The following is a 17,456-nucleotide window of genomic DNA, read 5'->3' on the forward strand; positions in this document are numbered from 1 at the left end:
ATAGAGATGGCTTTTATGAGTTCTCAGAAAGGCAGTGGATATAGTAGAGTGTGGCAGGTTCTGTTAATTAAATCCTCACTGACTGGGCTCCTGTGACAGCCTTTACTTATTCTCTCAGTCAGAGATAATGAATAATACACAGAGTCTGCAAGTCAATGTCGACGGCCTCAACTTTGATTATGTAAAAGTTTGCAGAAGCAATAGGTATTCAAATACATTACATTGTGACATGACCTATTAACTGCCCCCCTCAGAAGAAGCAAAATCCAGTAATTTCATAAGTGACCATCAGGAGCAAACAAGCAAGATAAACATGACCCCGTCTGCAAATTGCTTGGCTACTCTTTGCAAGTGTGAACTTGACATGCAGCTATCAATGTTTCAGCTCTAATTGGATTAACACTTGACTTTAATTAGACCTAAAACAAATATTCTACTTCATATAAACCCTAGAAACTAGTCACCATTTTCTCACGTTCGTTTAATCACCATCTTGGTTCTAATCTCAGGATAACTTCATGTGGGAAAGGTACAAACCAAGTCCATAATTGATGACAGAACTTAACCTCAGAAGTAATTAGAGAACCAGAAAGTTTGCCTAACTATTTGGAACAGACATAGTCAAATACTGTAATCTTTTGCAGTTGGGGGACTCAAATATAACATTAAAGGCTGCCTGATATCCAAGCATAAATCATTTTTATGTCAGTGTTCTTTACAATGATATTCAGAAATATTAACAAGAGCATTAGAAAAACCACAAAAAAAAAAACAAAAAACAAAAAAACATTATTTGTTCTCAAAAGATGGGAGATGTGAATATTAGTTTTCTACCTGATTTAGTTTGTTAAACAGTTGGTGTGAATGGCATTTTAGGACTCATGTAGGCTTCCCAAAACCTCCCCTAATATGTACAAAAGTTTATACACTCACTTAAGACAGGTTCTATGTCAAAGGAGACTTGACATGCATTCGGAGTAATGAAAGAAAAAAACTTTTCTAATTAACTTGGACCAGGCAAACATTAAAATATTAAACTCAACAGGTGTTTCCTGTGCATCTTCCAAGATATGGTATATGCTATAGTGACACTATGTAGTCTCATTTAATCACTATGAAGAATTTGTCCAAACATTTTTTTTTTTTGCATTTTTTTCCAAAAGATCTTACACTAGATCACTTACACTAATGAGCAAAGTTACTGTCAACTACAAGACCATTCTTTTCATATCACTGCGGTTTAATCTTTGCCCTCCACTGCAAGGGGGTGTGAGGAGAGAGTGTGGCATGATTTTTTCCCTCTTCATTTATCTTGGGTGGTGTGGAAAGATGCTTATACCTATAAATGGGAAGGCAAGAACTTGAAGCAGTAATGTTTAATTATAGATATAATGATGTGGCATGATCATTAGGAATCTCCTAAAAAACACATGTCCATGATTAAGATCCACGTCTTCCTGTGGGTTTATCTGTTACTGTGTTGAAAGTGAAAGCTAATGGGTCTGACCTGGTAAGATTACTGCCACACATTTATGGTGAACAGGCTGTTCATTCAGACCGTCGATCAACACATTTAGGTGGCATCCTATTAATAGAAAGCAGGGTATGTCTGAAAGGGGCATATGAGTCCTCAAGACAGCAGATCTGAATCACAGCATGCTTGCTTAGTCATCCATCGCTTGTATACGGGTTAAAGAATAAATAGAGATGTATTGCGTGAAAACTCAACTATGCGTTTGACAGTTGTGAGCAGACTGATCAACCACAACATTGAAAACATTGCTTATCAGCTTAAAGAAAATGAGACCAGCTCTTTTTAACATGAGTAAAAGGGGATGTTTAAAGTAGACGGTCCAGTGTTGAGACAAGCCTACACCACTGCAGCGTGTGGCACACTGGATAAGCAAAAAGGTCTTAGTGTGTAAATGTGTGAGGAAATGGGGTCAGGGTGAAAGGACTCCCATTAGTCAGCTCACTGAGTGTAGGTATTAGAACCCTCCTGACATGCAGCAGGTTCATCCATCCATAGCCAGTCAGGGCCTGGGGAGCCGTTGACTTCTTGGCCTACAGAGCTACGAGCTGGACCTGCAACCTCCAATAGCAATGGCCCATAGTCCCCCACCCTTTTCTTTTTTATGTGAATGGAAAGAAAATTTAACCTTGTACTGATTTTATTAAACTGTTCATATAAGTTTAATTTATTGCTGTGTAAATAGATTTTGTTACAACATCATTCAGAAAATGAAAGTAAGTATATGCATTAAAAAAAAGAAGAGATCAAATCACCTTTTTGTTGACGTAACAGCTGATTTTTCTTTTGTTTTTTTCTTTTTCATTTGTTCAGAGCTGTGCAAAATACATGAGGGCATTAGACACACTGCTAAAATAACACACTTCAATAAAACACCTCCAACGACTGAGGACTAAAATAGACCATAGAGGTAAATCCATTTACAGGGTTTTTATATGAGATTGTTAATTGTTTCACATTGTGCAGGGATTATATTTTTCTGGTATCTGAGCGTTGACAAAGACAAACACACGCAGCTTTCACTGATAGCAACATCAAAGCATTTGGATAAAATCAATCACTCATTCTAAACAAACCTAAAAAGTGTGCAGTTATGAAGAGGAACACCAACACAAAGAAGAATTTGTTAGAAATCTATGACATTAAAAGGTTGTTTTACTCTAAGATGTATATTTAAATACAGAGTAATCTCAGCCTACACCAGATTTGAATATTATATAGTGCCATGGAGAGGTTAATAAATAAAAGACTTCTTTGTTAACAATGTTGCATTCAGAAAATGCCACCAAACTTGGTTTTAAAGTGGAGTTTGTGCCATGCATGAAACAGTTAACTAAAGAAATGAACCGACTGATATGTTGAAACCTCAAACTGAGGGTGCAGGTTCACACTGCTTTTCATTTAGTATTTCAAAAAACGGTTTGATTCAGGACCAAAGTTTTGAGTGACAGCTCCCATCACACTTTGAGCTTAGATTCAATGACACCTCTCCAGTTTCTAACTAATTTTAATAGATCTTCACATTTTGATGCTATACACTCTCTTCTGGCCTCTGGCTTACCTTAAGACAGGACCATGCAATCAAACTAAAGACCGTGATCCCACAAGCAAGTCTTCCATAATTCTGTAATCTATAAAAGTAAAAGCCTGATTGTCCCTGTTTGTGTCTGATACTTTGCAGAAGACGTCAACTTACAGAAAACTGTCTGCTCACGATAATGCACAGATAATAACGGATGTCTACGCCCTGACACATCTTCAATATCTCCTGAAATCCAGAGACAAATGTCAAGATGAGAACCAGAACGTGGCGTGAAAATCAGCAGAGGCCATAAGTGCAAAATTACAGTGATGACGGGCAACGAGCATGACAACAGCCAGGGGCAGCAAAGCTTTTCTGCACATGCAAACTTATTATGTTTAATAGCTTTGGAATGAATTCTTTCACCAGGAAGCTAATTATGTAAAAGAAGAGGAGAATATTTCATTCAATGACAATTTAATGTTTTTTTTTTTCTAGTTTTGTATGCATACTTAAACATATTATGAGATCTTAGGTTCCTGTTTCATAAATCACTCCACAAAGTATTCATTGCATGATAGTTAGCTCTAGCGGTTCTAGGTTTTCTGTGTTTATCAAAGAGCTGTACATCCACAAGAGACAGCAGATTTACTTTTAACAGTTTAAAATGCCTTTTGAAAAAATAAAAGACCCAATTGCTGTTAATTGCTCACATTACCGTCCACAATGATGTAGATGATAGTCACAATATAATTTCAATCTATTCAGGGACTTCACAGCCAAAACTTGAACAACAAAAACAACTAATGAGAAGACTCTTAACTTTTTAAGTAATAATTAAATGTCAGGCTTGGATAATCCTGTATTTAACTAACTGCTTTTATTATGTTTTTGCCTTTTCTTTTTCTTTCTTCCTCTCCCTCTCTGTCCATCGAGGCAATAGATAGGATCAGTACTGATTGCGTAGACATGCCAGGCACTGCAAATACAGCTTGAATACAGCAAAGGCATGGAGCAGTTGATGGGCAAATGCAGATGATAATATGTTGCCTTAAAGCAAAAATGACTCCATTCAGATTTCTAACACATTCTGTAATAAATGTAGTCTGGTGTCAAATCTCATGGGACGCATTAATTAATTGGAGTCAGTTTTAAACATGAACTAAAAGATATTCATTGGTCATGCTACATTATTCTTCACTGAAACTAAAGATAATGGCAACAACATTGTTAGATGTTTCACTTCTTGCTCAAGGAAACTTCAGCAGGGTCTAGCCACTGATTAAAACCAAACTATGCAACAGTTATGCAGTGTAAAAAATCTTTGTGCAAGGATGCAGAGACTTAGTTTCTGGGTCACCATAGTTTGCAGAAGCTTTTGCATCACTAAAATCTACACCAGCTCCTCATGTTGAGCACAGAAAATGTGATTGACTGCTTGAAACTAGGGAAAAAGGAGGGAATGTGCAGCGAAAATGGGTTGGTATAATCATAAAAGGCAGAAAAACTTTTTTTTGATTACCTGGTTGCCTTCCTTTTTCCTTCATGTGGATTTTATTTTATCAGCATAGCAGGCCTCTTAATTTACGGGGCAAAAAAGCAAGTGAAATAAATACGCAAGATCTTTAAAAATCTACCTGCCCTACATACAGTGTCCAAGTCCTTGGAAGCAAAGCATGTAAGGATGCAAATTGTGTGGCCAGGAGACTGATTCCACCTCGCCATATTGTGAAAGTCCTTGGGAGAAGCATGCATAGACAGATGCAGTTTGTATCTGTCAGGCTGGATATGATCTACAACGCTGGGCCTCCAGCCAGCAGATGGTGGGGGAAATTAAATCCGTGACACAGACTGTCACAATGGAGCTCAGGAATATAGTTCACCTGTAGATCTGTGTGTGTGTGTGTGTATGTGAGGGAGTTCAAACCGGAATGGTTTTGTGTGTACATTTAGGTTTGTGCTGCTTTATTGTTTTAGCATATTGACAAAAAGTCTGATTGAGTAGCTATCTCAAAGAAAATGAACTCAGTGCCTGCAATGCTGCATTACTTTCATCAACAACCCATAGTATGCAATGCTAAATATGAGCTAGTTATTCACGCTCTCCAAGAATAAAGAAAAATAAAAAAAATAAAAAGACAAGAAAGCCCCAGCAACATTCACAAAGAGAATTACAGACAGAAGAAGTAATGTCAGGAAAAAGGAGTTAAACAGGAAACCTTATTCTGGTCATTGTGGCTGATCTGAATAGCACCAAGGAAAAGGTAGGATTAAGTTGTCAGAGGAGTGGGGTTCGGTATTAAATCATTCCTATATACCTTCTGTATGTATTTATCTTGCCTAGGAAGAGGCGCAATGAGATTTCTATGCTGTTTATCCAGTCAGGTTTGTTGTCTGGACTTGCCTGGCTCCCGAGATATTTATTACTGGCATTGTGTCGCAGTCATTTTCTGCCTCTGCACCAGGGACTATAATGCATGGCAAGCAAATAAAGACCTTTTCTTACCGGTGAGGCCATAATTTGTTTACTGCCTCCAAACAGAGCATCATTAAATATATTTTACACAAGAAAGTTGTGATACTGTCCTTGATTTCATATTTAAAAATGTTCATTCTGCACACATCCGTATAATGACACTTTCTTTTCTCATTTTGAAATTAGAGAACCACACGACTAACTCACAGGGCAGATATCTATTAATTCTATCTAGCTTCACAGTTTAATATTTGGCATATTTTCACCAAATAGGGCTGTTTATTTTAATAAAGCTGAAGCTTTGAATCATTGCATATTTCTTGCTTGACCTTTACAAGAATTACATTTTTTTATATTATATGTTCATAAAGGAGTTGCAAGGGAACTTCAAAAACCTTGTGCTCTGAAGGAGGCACTTTCTAATTCACACCCTGATAGCAGAGGATTCTGATAATGATGGCTCTTTTGATCTGCTACCATTAGATAACATTCCTCCTCTCTAGAGACAGGTCTGCTCTTTCCAAAAGGACAAGATAATGTTCTCTTGCACAGGTAGGAAAAAAAATCAGAAAAGCCCAAGAATATAACTGAATTTCTGCTCATTTTCAAGGAATCTTCAAGTCACAGTGAACTCAGCAGCTATCAGCTTGACATTTTTTGTTTGCTTTTGCTTTTAATTCTGGAGGAAGTCTGACAAAACCAGTCCCAGAGAAGCTTGCTGTGGGTGAGCTGAAGCAGATAGGCATTAATATTTACACTTTCACGAGGTTTGATATATGTGATTCATACAAAAAGGACTAAAATTAAGATTTCTAGCCTCACTTGTATATTTGGTTTGGAAATACAGAATTCATGGAGACAAAAGATGATGTTTTCCATTCTGTTCTCACAATGTAAAAGGGTATTCCTTGCAAAGACAACATTTGTATTCTAATGCTTTTTTTTCCTCTCTCTCTGAGATATGTGAGCTCCAATTACATGTTTGTGTTGAATCTCCTCACCGAGAAGCTTAATGATTTGTGCTCATTTGGAAAACAGAACTTATTACCTCTAAGCTACTTTCAACCGCTGTAGGCCTTTTCCCAGAACTTGTCAATTTTGCAACTCCCTGGTTGCAGATAGGAGCCAATTAAAACATGTACTTTTAAAGCCTTTGCTCAAGACGGTCTGATCAGAATTCAGTGCTGGTTTTGGAGTAAACTTGTCAAATCCACACAGCAAAAACTATCCCTTGCACAGGCGAGCTGCTTCACTTTTATCATCATCATTAGTGCCATGACATGGTTTTGACACCACCTAAGTCATTTCTGGATCTGAGTCATTGCATTTTACATTTTACATGCTCATCAAATGTTAAAGCTGTTGAAAATGTGAAATATTGCCTCGACATGAGGCAGTGGCAGCACACTGCATTTAAGACTGATGTTGTGAGCTGAGATGTCTTTTCTGCGCCGGACTAGTTTACTTCATACATCACACAGACAAGCACCATTTACCTAGACATTTACTGAGGCAGTTCAATTCGATGGGGGGTGCTCAAGGTCAGAACATTGGCATCGTTACCCAGGTAATGAGTCATTGTTCCCCTCTGGTCATCCCACTACACTACCCTACTACAACAGCAGCAAAACACCACCATACTACCCACCACAGCCAACACATAGAGACAGCAGGTGAGGGGCAGACATGTGAAAAGTATAGAGAAAATTGGGTTTGGGTGAAAGAAAGAGGAATAAAGACTGTAACAATATGTCTCAATCACCCCCCGGTTTCTGCTACATCTTTATCTGTATTAATCCTTACAGGTCAGACAAGCACATGGCTGACTGACTCTCTATTTTTCAATCGCACAATTAAATATGTGAGCAGCCATTTTTGCATGTGAGGCAAACAGTAAAAACATAATGAATGAAAAGAGGAGTTGCCGCTAAAGCTGACTTATGACAATTTAGCCAAGATCAAAGAACACAACTCTGCTCTCTTTGTTTAGTATGTATGTGTGTGTGTGTGTGTGTGTGTGTGTGTGTGTGTGTGTGTGTGTGTGTGTGTGTGTGTGTGGAATGGCGGAGCTGTCTCTGGGCCTGTATGTAAGTCTCAGCAGTGTGACCTCTCGGGAAGGGGCGTGAGAAATGCGACGAACAAAGAGTGGGGCTGTTACAGCGTGACAGAATTACTGAACCACTCAAGACTCGTGCTTGCAAAAGTGCTAAAGCTAGTCTTAGCTGATGTGAAAACATGCCTTTGTAACTCCCCACAGGTGACAGCCCAGGAAACAAAACCTGTGGGTATGCCTACATGTATAGGTCCAGCCTGATGTGCATATTTATGATTATACAGTCATGTTAAAAACAAAGTGCAACCTCCTTTAATACTGAAATTTCACTTTTCAGTACATAATACAAACCATCTGGTGTTTAACAAGTCTTAAAATTAGATTAATTTAACCTCAAATGAACAACAACATGTGGCATATTACACAATGTCATTATTTATAATAATAATAAAAAAACTGTAAAATGCATTAGCAACGTATAAAAAGCTAAGGTTTGATTTAGGAGCTTGTATGGACCACCTTCATCAGCAGTAACTTCATCTTCTGTTTGGCAAAAGCAGTCTAGTGTAGAGGAATTTGACCCACTCTTATTTACATAGTTCATCAAGGTTTGCAGGTATTTATACACAGCGCACTTAACCACAGCAGCATGTCAGTCAGATTGAGAAATGAGTTTTGTCTGAACCATTGCAACACCTCCAGTTTCATATTTACTGGTATGCTTTGGATCATTGTCCTGTTGCATGACCTAATTTCAACAAGCTTTGGCTATCAACACATGGCCTCATATTTGACTCCACGTGGACCTATTTTGGTATAAAGAGTTCATGATTGACTCAATGACAACATGGTATCCAGGTCATGTGGCAGTAAAACAAGCCCAAATCATCACCCTTCCACCACTGTGCTTGGCAGTTGGTATGAGGTGTTTGTGCAGATATGCTGGGTTTGGCTTTCACCAAACATGGTGCTGTGAAGACCAAATATTTAATCTTTTTTCTGTCTCCAAGACACATTGTGTCAGGAGTCTGGTGATTAGATGAAGCTTTGCAAACGTAATCCATACAGTCATGTTCTTTGTTGAGAAATGCTTTCTTCTTTCTAAAAAGAGAACCCTTCCAAACAAGTCCTACTTGTTTTAACTTTTCTGGTCAATTAGGAGGTGTGTGCACTGCACAAGTACACATCTGTGCATATTAATCTGAGGTTCTGCATAAAGAATTTGTAAATTCTCATCTGAGTAAAATAAAACATAAAATGTTTATTTGTACTCTGTGGGAATATGATTTAAAAAGTTACAACTTCAAAGAAATGACAAATGGGAAGTGCAATTTATGATTACAGTTTCTTTATCATTATTTACAAATCAACAGCTGTGAGATAACTGTCAAAAACAGGTCATGGGGCAGACATTATTCATGGTGTAGAATGTAATTATTTAGTACTAGGACGGCTGTCTGAGGGCAAAGATGGAGATAATTTATGCTCAACTTTAGCTGAATATGCACGGATGTGTACTTGTGCAGACACGTCCTAAATTACAACGCTGTTACACCATATTTTTCTCAGTGTGCTGTCATAAACGCTAACATTTAACATGATAACTGAGGCCTGTAGAGTGTGAGATAAGTCTTGGATTTTTTGCAGTTTCTCTGAGCATTGCACAGTCTGACCTTGGGGTGAAATCCTGGGCCAGCAGCTCTAGGAACAGTCAGCAACTGTCTTGCATGTTTTTCCCCTTGTGAATAATCTCTCTTACTGTAGAATGATTCCAAATCAGAATGGACCCCAAACTGTTTGGAAACAGCTTTATCACTCTTTCCAGATATATTGTGAAGCAACTCTATGATCATTGCTGATGTCTTTCCTCTTCAACATTGTGTTCACACACCTAAATGCTCCAGACCGGCAAAATGCTCACACTTCAAGGATCAATTGGTCAAATGCAGCTGATTAGCAGCATCTGGCTGCTACTTACCCTCTCAGTTCCAGTGAAAGCAGTAAGGAAGCTTAATTTTTCACACACGAATTCTGCATTTTGACTCAGTTTTTATGAAATGAATAATGACCCAGTGTCATATTTCATGTTGTGTTAATCATCTGAATTTGTGCTAATGTTATTTGTAGATCTGGGAAGACCAGATAATTTTCAATATTGCGCGACTCATAAAACTTTGAAACAGAAGGGGTGGGATTTCTTTTCCACTGTACAACATATGAGATGGGATAGCATTAATCTTAGTTATCATTGGACAGCTTTAACCACCTTAACATCAACTCAGAGAGGGGCTGTCAGTGAGTCTACAATTATTCGCTGAAATTTACAGTTGTGAAAGAATAGAAATTAAAGAGAAAAAGGCTAAAACCTTAAATAAACTCTTTCAAAAAAATTCCTGGATGTGTTAAACAGAAAATTAGCATTACTTAAAATACATAATAAAATCAGAACAACTGAATTAGACAGAGTAATCTAGACACCATAATGCACTTCTGAACCTTGATACTTTCCTTCACATAGCCTGTAAATCTGCACTGGTATGACTGTCATAATCCCTATTTTGCAGGATTGGCAGAACAAAATAAAGAGCCAGTATGTGAAATAATCATAATTAATGCTCGACCTTCCTTCGCTCTGCTAAAACCTATAATCCAAATCGACTTAGCACTATAATGACTTAACTGCGTGTCTGGATGGGGATGCTCAATGTGTTAAACTTCATGTGTCTTCATGTGTCTGCAAATTCACATGCGTTTGCATTTATGTGTGCGGCTGTGGTGGTAGAGGAGTTAGTGTTTTATTTTAGAATGCAAAAAGAAACATGACATTTTTGCTTATGAAGTCATTTTTTCAACCTTTATGTATTCAGTGAAGGTTGACTGAGACGTGACATGTTTTTCAGCAACGCTCAGCTTCTTTTTTTTCTTAGCACATTCACATTGGGAGACCTGCGCTTACTGAGCAGCTGTTCAAGTCCTGTGCCTTGCTCAAGGACACTGCAGTGAATTTAATTTACAGGAGCTCAGCAGGTTTCTTGGTCACTTTCTCCAGATTTGATCATTTTGGTCTATGAAGTGAAAAAGCCGACTTCATATGTAAGACAGGCTTCTCGAACCTTCAGGCTACCTCTGGCCCATTAAGGACGAGGATCATTAGTCTCCATCAGTTTGGCGCTGCCCCCTATTTTCTGATGTAGTGCTGCTAATATGAACTTGATGTATCACTAGGCTACAAACAATAGTCTAAATATAGAGCAGAGCTGAAGTCAGTGCTCTGTCAGGGTATACATGTTAGTGCTGAGAGTGTTTGTGACAGTTAATACAGTATGCATGACTTTGTATATGGTTGTTTGTTTGCATGCACTCACACAGTGCACATCTGAACATAAGCCCAGCTCATCCTCAGGGTTCTCGACAAGCAGATTCAAGGAGTTATTTTGATTGAATATGATGGGTGGTTCTGTTCTTCCCTGGCCCCTGAGTCCGCATTAAGTAAACAAAGAATAACTATGAGAGACAAAACGAAAGGTTGTTTACCCTTTCCAACAATTTGCAATTTGATGTGTGCAAATTAATATTGAGCTATTTTGAGCTCTTCTCGTTTTCTTTGTCTTGTGATCAAGGTAAAGCCCATGTCACCCCTGCTGCCACATTTGCATAATCAAAAACGTCATTCTTTGACCCTTGCTTGTTTTAAGTAGTGTTAGATGATGTCATCAGTTCAGATAACACGCCTGTGACAGCATGATCAATCTCAACAACTTCTTCTTACACTTCAGTGTTTAAAGGAATGTTTTCAACAAGCAGACACACTCAAAAGCAAAAATTACAGGCACATGTTTTACACTGTATCAGGTGGCAAGGTTGTCCTTATCTGCTCTGGCAGACATTACTCACATCCAACTTGTACAAGCGACTTCAAAACAGTCCTGATTCAGAAATAAAAGTATTCCTCTCTATACCTTTTCAAAGGTTTGACAAAGACATCAACTTCACCATTTTCTTTTGGCTGTCTGCCATTTTGCTCTGGGTGGATTAAGCAGAAGGCGTCACTGGAGATTGTAAGCTGAGAACAGCTGTCCACAGCTTTTTATGAACCTACATTGTTTTGATTTGTTTGGCTGAAACAATGAGCTGAAAGCAGCTCAGGTGTTGACATGGAGAAGGACCATCAACACAAGCCACTCCTTCACTAAGCATAGAAATACTGTGTCATGCAGCTTTCAGTGGGTGTGTAATATAGACTTTAATAAAACATTTTTTAAAAAACTGTGCTAACACTGTGATGGTTAAAGGTCTGCAGACCATGTCACACTAAAAATCAATCGACATCAAATATGCATGAGTAAAGTCCTACAGATAAAGGAGCCCCATGACAAGTCTGATTGGTATGTGAGTGTGTGAGTACTGATAAGACGACTTCACACAATTCTGCTGATGAGTTGTTCATTGTTGAGCATTACTATCCATATTCCTCATTTCACTAACAGAAGGAGTTCACCACTGGTGAACACCCCTTTTTGTCCTTATAACACAAACTGTGATTAATCGAATCACATTCTCACGATCTTCAGATCAAGTCAGTGCTGTTTGCTTGTGCATGCAACAATATTCTTCATGATACTGTGCAGGAGAGGGGTAAATAGAAAACCTCTCTTTGTACTGACGAAAAGTCCCTTCGGGAAGATTACGCAAGCCAAGGCGATGATATCATCAAACTGGCGTGGACAGAGGAAAAAAGAAAGGATGGGTGAAAGAAAGATGGGATTTGAACAGAGGATGGGAAGGCTGTGTGTGAATGAGAGGGGATCTGCTGTAATGCAATTGTAATGCTATGGACAGCATTTATCCTCCTTCTGGTTAGCTTTGGAGCTTTTTACTTCAAAGTTTCTAATGAAATCAACTCCTGTGGTGACTAGTAGTCACATGACTAAATTATAATCAATAGAAGAAAAAAATTGCTTCAAAGGATGTCTCTATCCCGGTCTGAACCCCAGCGACCACCATCTACCAAGAAATACAGGGCTTCCCCTCCTCCCTCTCCTCATCCTCCTCTTAGATCATCTGTCCTGGCAGAGCAGGGCACAGGAGGATGTGCAGGAGGTTCACAGAGCAGCAGAAGAATTCACAACAAAGATAACATGCCATGATGCGTTCAGGGTCCTTGCTGTAGTTTTGCTACTACTGACAGTTGTTCTGAGATCAAGCCTGGACCCAGTAGGATTCCTGTGTTAGTTAGTAAAATAAGGAATCGAACACGGTCAATTTGTGGGGTGAATCGATCTAATCTGTTAACTGTACCTTGTAAAACTCAGAATACAACAGAGACCAGTGTAAACTTCATAAAGCTGCTGTACTTAATGTTAGATCTCTCCAACAAGTCACTGTTAGTTAATGACTTCATCATTTCTCATAGTTTAGATTTTCTTTTTCTGTCAGAAACATGGTTAACAGAAGACACAAGTGCTACAGTTCTTAATGAAACAGTACCCCCTCATTTTAGTTTTATGAATAAATGTCGAAACGGGAGGAAAGGGGGAGGAGAAGCTGCCTTATTTAAAGATTCATTCCAGTGTAAAGAGATTTCCTTTGCTGATTTTACTTCTTTGGAATATCTTAGTTTTATTTTAAAGGCATTCCTAAAATCCTATTTCTAATCATCTACAGACGTCCAGGACACTGTAAATTTTATTGATGAATTTTCTAAATTATTGTCGGTTATCTCTACTGATTTTAACTGTTTCATCTTAACTGTGGATTTTGACATTTATAGATAACATGACGGATGGTAATGTCAAGGAATTTTGTTCCATATTGGATGTTTGGTTTGTGGCAACATGTAAAAGAACCGACCCACATTCGAGGTCACATTCTGGACCTGGTTATTACAAAGGGTGTTGATATTTCTTCTGTTGTGGTCGCTGACTTGGCCTTGTCTGATCATTTTTGTATTTTGTTTGATTTACTGATCACTCAGAATGTCCAACCAACCTGCTCCTCAGTTAGGAAGAGGCACATTAATGAAAGAACAAGTGCTAAGTTTGTGGAGGCCATAGCTATGTTACCAACAACCAGTGCTGAGTCAGTTGATGGACTCCTGGATTATTTCAAGTCTTGAATGTAATGGATGCTGTTGCTCCGATAAGAATCAAGAGCAACTTGAGCAAACAGAAAACACCATGGAGAAACAACACTGTGGTCACCAGCCTAAAAAGAGAATGCAGAAAAACTGAGTGGTAATGGCGGAAAAATAAACTTCAAATTCACTATGAGCTGTACAAACAAAGCCTGCGTAACTATAACAATGAGCTGTGCAAGACCAGAGAGCTGCATTTATCTGAAATGATTAACAGGAATGTCAACAATTCTCGCACTCTGTTTGCTATGATTGAAAAACTTACAAATCCTCCTATACAGATAAGCCTAGAGCTCCTTTCCACTGAGAAATGCAACCAATTTGCCAACTTTTTTAAGCCAAAAATTAAAACAATCAGGCAAAATAATAATTCCACACAGTCACACAAGAAAACTCTGTGTCTAAAGCCCGGAAATAATTCTGATGTTATGTCGCAATTTAAAATAGTTGATTTAAAAATCCTACAAGAAACAGTTTGGCATTTGAAATCAACAACATGCACTCTGGACATGATACCATCCGACTTTTTAAAAACAGTTTTTTCCTCAGTAGAAAATGATCTCCTACTGATAGTTAACAGCTCACTGGCATCAGGCATTTTTCCCAAGTCACTTAAGATAGCTGCTATTAAGCCACTTCTAAAGAAAAGGACTCTTGACGTCTCTATAATGAACAACTATAGACCTGTCTTTAACTTCTCTTTTATTTCCAATATTATTGAGAAAGTTGTATTTCACCAGCTTAATGACTTTTTAAATGAAAGTGGAAATCTTGATAAATTTCAGTCCGGCTTCCGACCCCATCACAGCACTGAAACAGCTCTGGTCAAAGTGTTAAATGACATTAGGTTGAATACTGATTCTGGTCAAGTATCAGTCCTGGTTTTGATGGATCTCAGTGCTGCGTTTGACACTGTAGATCACAGAATCCTGTTGCACAGGCTGGAAAACTGGGTTGGACTTTCTGGAGCGGTCCTTAACTGGTTCAGGTCCTATTTAGAAGGCCGGAGTTATTTTGTTACGATCGGCAGCTATGAATCTGAGCTAGTGGCCATGACCTGTGGAGTCCCCAAGGGGTCAGTCCTTGGACCTCTTCTGTTCAACTTGTATATGCTCCCTCTGGGTCAAATATTACAGAACTATAGCATTAATTATCAAAGTTATGCAGATGATACACAACTTTATGTGTCTCTGTTACCAGATGACTGCAGTCCAATAGACTTATTGTGTCAGTGTCTGGAGCAAATAAACACCTGGATGAAGGAGAATTTTCTACAATTAAATGAAGACAAAACTGAGATTATTCTGTTTGGTAGCAAAGAGAAGAGGGTCAGCATTGGCAAACATCTGGAGACTCGGGCTAACCTTGGAGTGTTGATAGTCTCCTACCTGATTTTAAGCAGCCACATCAAAGCTGTCACTAAGAAGCTTTTTACCAGCTCAGAAACATCAACAGAATTAAAAGTTTAGTCTCCCAGAAAGACCAAGAGAAACTCATCCATGCATTCATCTCCAGTAGGCTGGATTACTGTAATGGTCTTTTAACAGGACTTCCTAAAAAGAGCATTAAACATCTGCAGCTCATCCAGAATGCTGCTGCTAGAGTTTTAACCAGGACTAAGAGATCTGAACACATCACACCAGTTTTGAAATCTTTACACTGGCTTCCACTCAGTCACAGAATAGATTTTAAAACCCTTCTGATTGTTTACAAATCCCAGAATGGTTTAGGCCCAGAATACATCTGTGATATGTTCAGAGAATATAAACCTAGCAGAGCTCTTAGATCCAAAGACTCTGGTCAACTAGTCCAGACCAGAGTCCAGACTAAACATGGAGAAGCAGCATTTAGCCATTATGCTGCAAACAAGTGGAACAAACTGCCTGTGAAGATTAAACTTTCACCAAATGTAGACATTTTTAAATCCAGGTTAAAAACATTTCTTTTCTCATGCGCCTATGCATGAAATCTGCATGTTAACTTTTTTTTTTTTTTAACTTATCTTGCTTTTAATCATTTTAATGTAATTTATTATTTTATTGTGATTATGTGTTGATGCCTTTTACTATTTCTAAATATCTGTAATGCCTTTGTTTTATGTAAAGTACTTTGAATTGTCCTGTACATGAAATGTGCTATACAAATAAACTGCCTTGCCTTACTGCTCAGTGACATGGAAGACTGTTTAAAGAGATAAACATAAATCAAATAGATTAATTCTATGAGCAAGTAAAGGAAGGGGGGTCTGCGGAGGTCAAACATAGCCTGCAGTCATGGAGAGTATATTCATACATGTAGGAAATGCTCATATACCAAAATATTGTTTATATATTTTATGTGAAGCATCCATGGACAGGCAGGGGATTACTAATTTTTTTATTAATGTTCATATGCACCACATAAGGATTTTAATCGGTAAGCACAACTGATTGGTTGTAGCTTTGTTTCCTTATGACAGATGCATGACAAGGCTAAACAAAACTAGGAAAAAGGGTAAATACTGCTTTATAGCCAGCAAAGTGAAAGTAAGTATAAAAATACAATTATATTCCAAGTCATACATTTGCTGAATTGGGGAGATTTTTCCTACCTTATTTAAAAACACATTTCTTGCATTTTCTTGAACCTTGTGGAGTTTAGATTAAGGTATACCTGCTCCTCCGTGACACTGCCAATACCCGGAATCCACAGATTTAGCAAATGTTTACGCATGAATTATTTAGGCAAACACAGATATTTGCTTTTGGATGTATTGGAATAAAGGCTTCAAAAACCATTGGCAGGAGGTAAAGGGGGAAACAGCTGAGAAGAGTGAGTGTCAAAGCAAAATAGAGAGAGAAAGCAAGTAAAAAAATTAAAGACAGACTTATCTTACCTTCCAGCACTGTAAGCTTGGCACTGGTGTTGATCTCGCCAATGCTGTTAGTGGCTGTGCACTCGTAAATGGCTTCGTCTCTGTGGGTGCGCAGCGGCTGAATCCGCAGTACGGAGCCTGAGCCGTCATCAAATTCAATCACCTGTGAAAGCCACAGCAAAGCAAAAAGAGCAGGAATGTTATTTCTAGTGATCTCTTTTACTTTTCCAATTCATTTTAAATTGCAGATGACTGCTTTGTACTTTATTTTTGTTTTTTTCTCTTTTTCTGATGCAAAGGTTCTTTGCGACTCCTGAAAATATTTAGCAAATAGTTCTATTAATGAAGTAACATGAGAATATAGGAGACACTATACCCAAAAGAAACCCAGCAAACATTTTATTACATAATCTCAACTTGGAATGTAAATATAAAGTTACCGTAGTTACATTTCAGCTGATTTCACGCATTAATTCCACACAATGTTTTATATCAAGGAGCTTCCTGAGTAAACTTCTCACATGAAGCTCCTCCTGATCAGAAGGTCTCGGGGCTACAGCGCATCGGTGAGAACGGCTCATGTTACAGAAACAGGACTAGTCTGTAACAGTGAGATTTTCTACCTAAGGCATTTGCCTGTGTTCATTTGTGTTCAAAAGAGGAAGGAAAACACTTCAAGTAATACATCAAGAGGGTGTATAGGCAGAAATGGTGACGCTGAGAGACAGAGAAGGATGAAGGTAAGAAAAGATGGAAGGAGATGAAGAGGACTGGTAAGAACTAAGATGGAGTGAGATTAGAGAGAAGAATTTTTTTCTGGTTTCAGGTGGCGATTCAATGAATGTGTGTGTGTGTGTGGGTGCATCTTTCTTAATGAGAGGCTTAAA

The 17,456-nt window shown here is 38.3% G+C and overlaps 1 protein-coding gene across 17 annotated transcripts in view; it reads right to left on the reverse strand.

Annotated features, from left to right (window-relative positions):
• Nucleotides 1-17,456, reverse strand: part of LOC121643850 (receptor-type tyrosine-protein phosphatase F) — a 181,148-nt gene that overhangs the window by 90,205 nt on the left and 73,487 nt on the right. For all 17 annotated transcript variants that reach the window (XM_041991410.1, XM_041991424.1, XM_041991425.1 and 14 more), the window contains exon 4: nucleotides 16,591-16,732. In XM_041991410.1, the coding sequence (XP_041847344.1) occupies nucleotides 16,591-16,732 (142 nt within the window). The remainder of the gene's footprint in view (nucleotides 1-16,590; nucleotides 16,733-17,456) is intronic.

The sequence above is a fragment of the Melanotaenia boesemani genome, chromosome 8 (genome assembly GCF_017639745.1).
Source record: "Melanotaenia boesemani isolate fMelBoe1 chromosome 8, fMelBoe1.pri, whole genome shotgun sequence".
NCBI lineage: Eukaryota > Metazoa > Chordata > Actinopteri > Atheriniformes > Melanotaeniidae > Melanotaenia > Melanotaenia boesemani.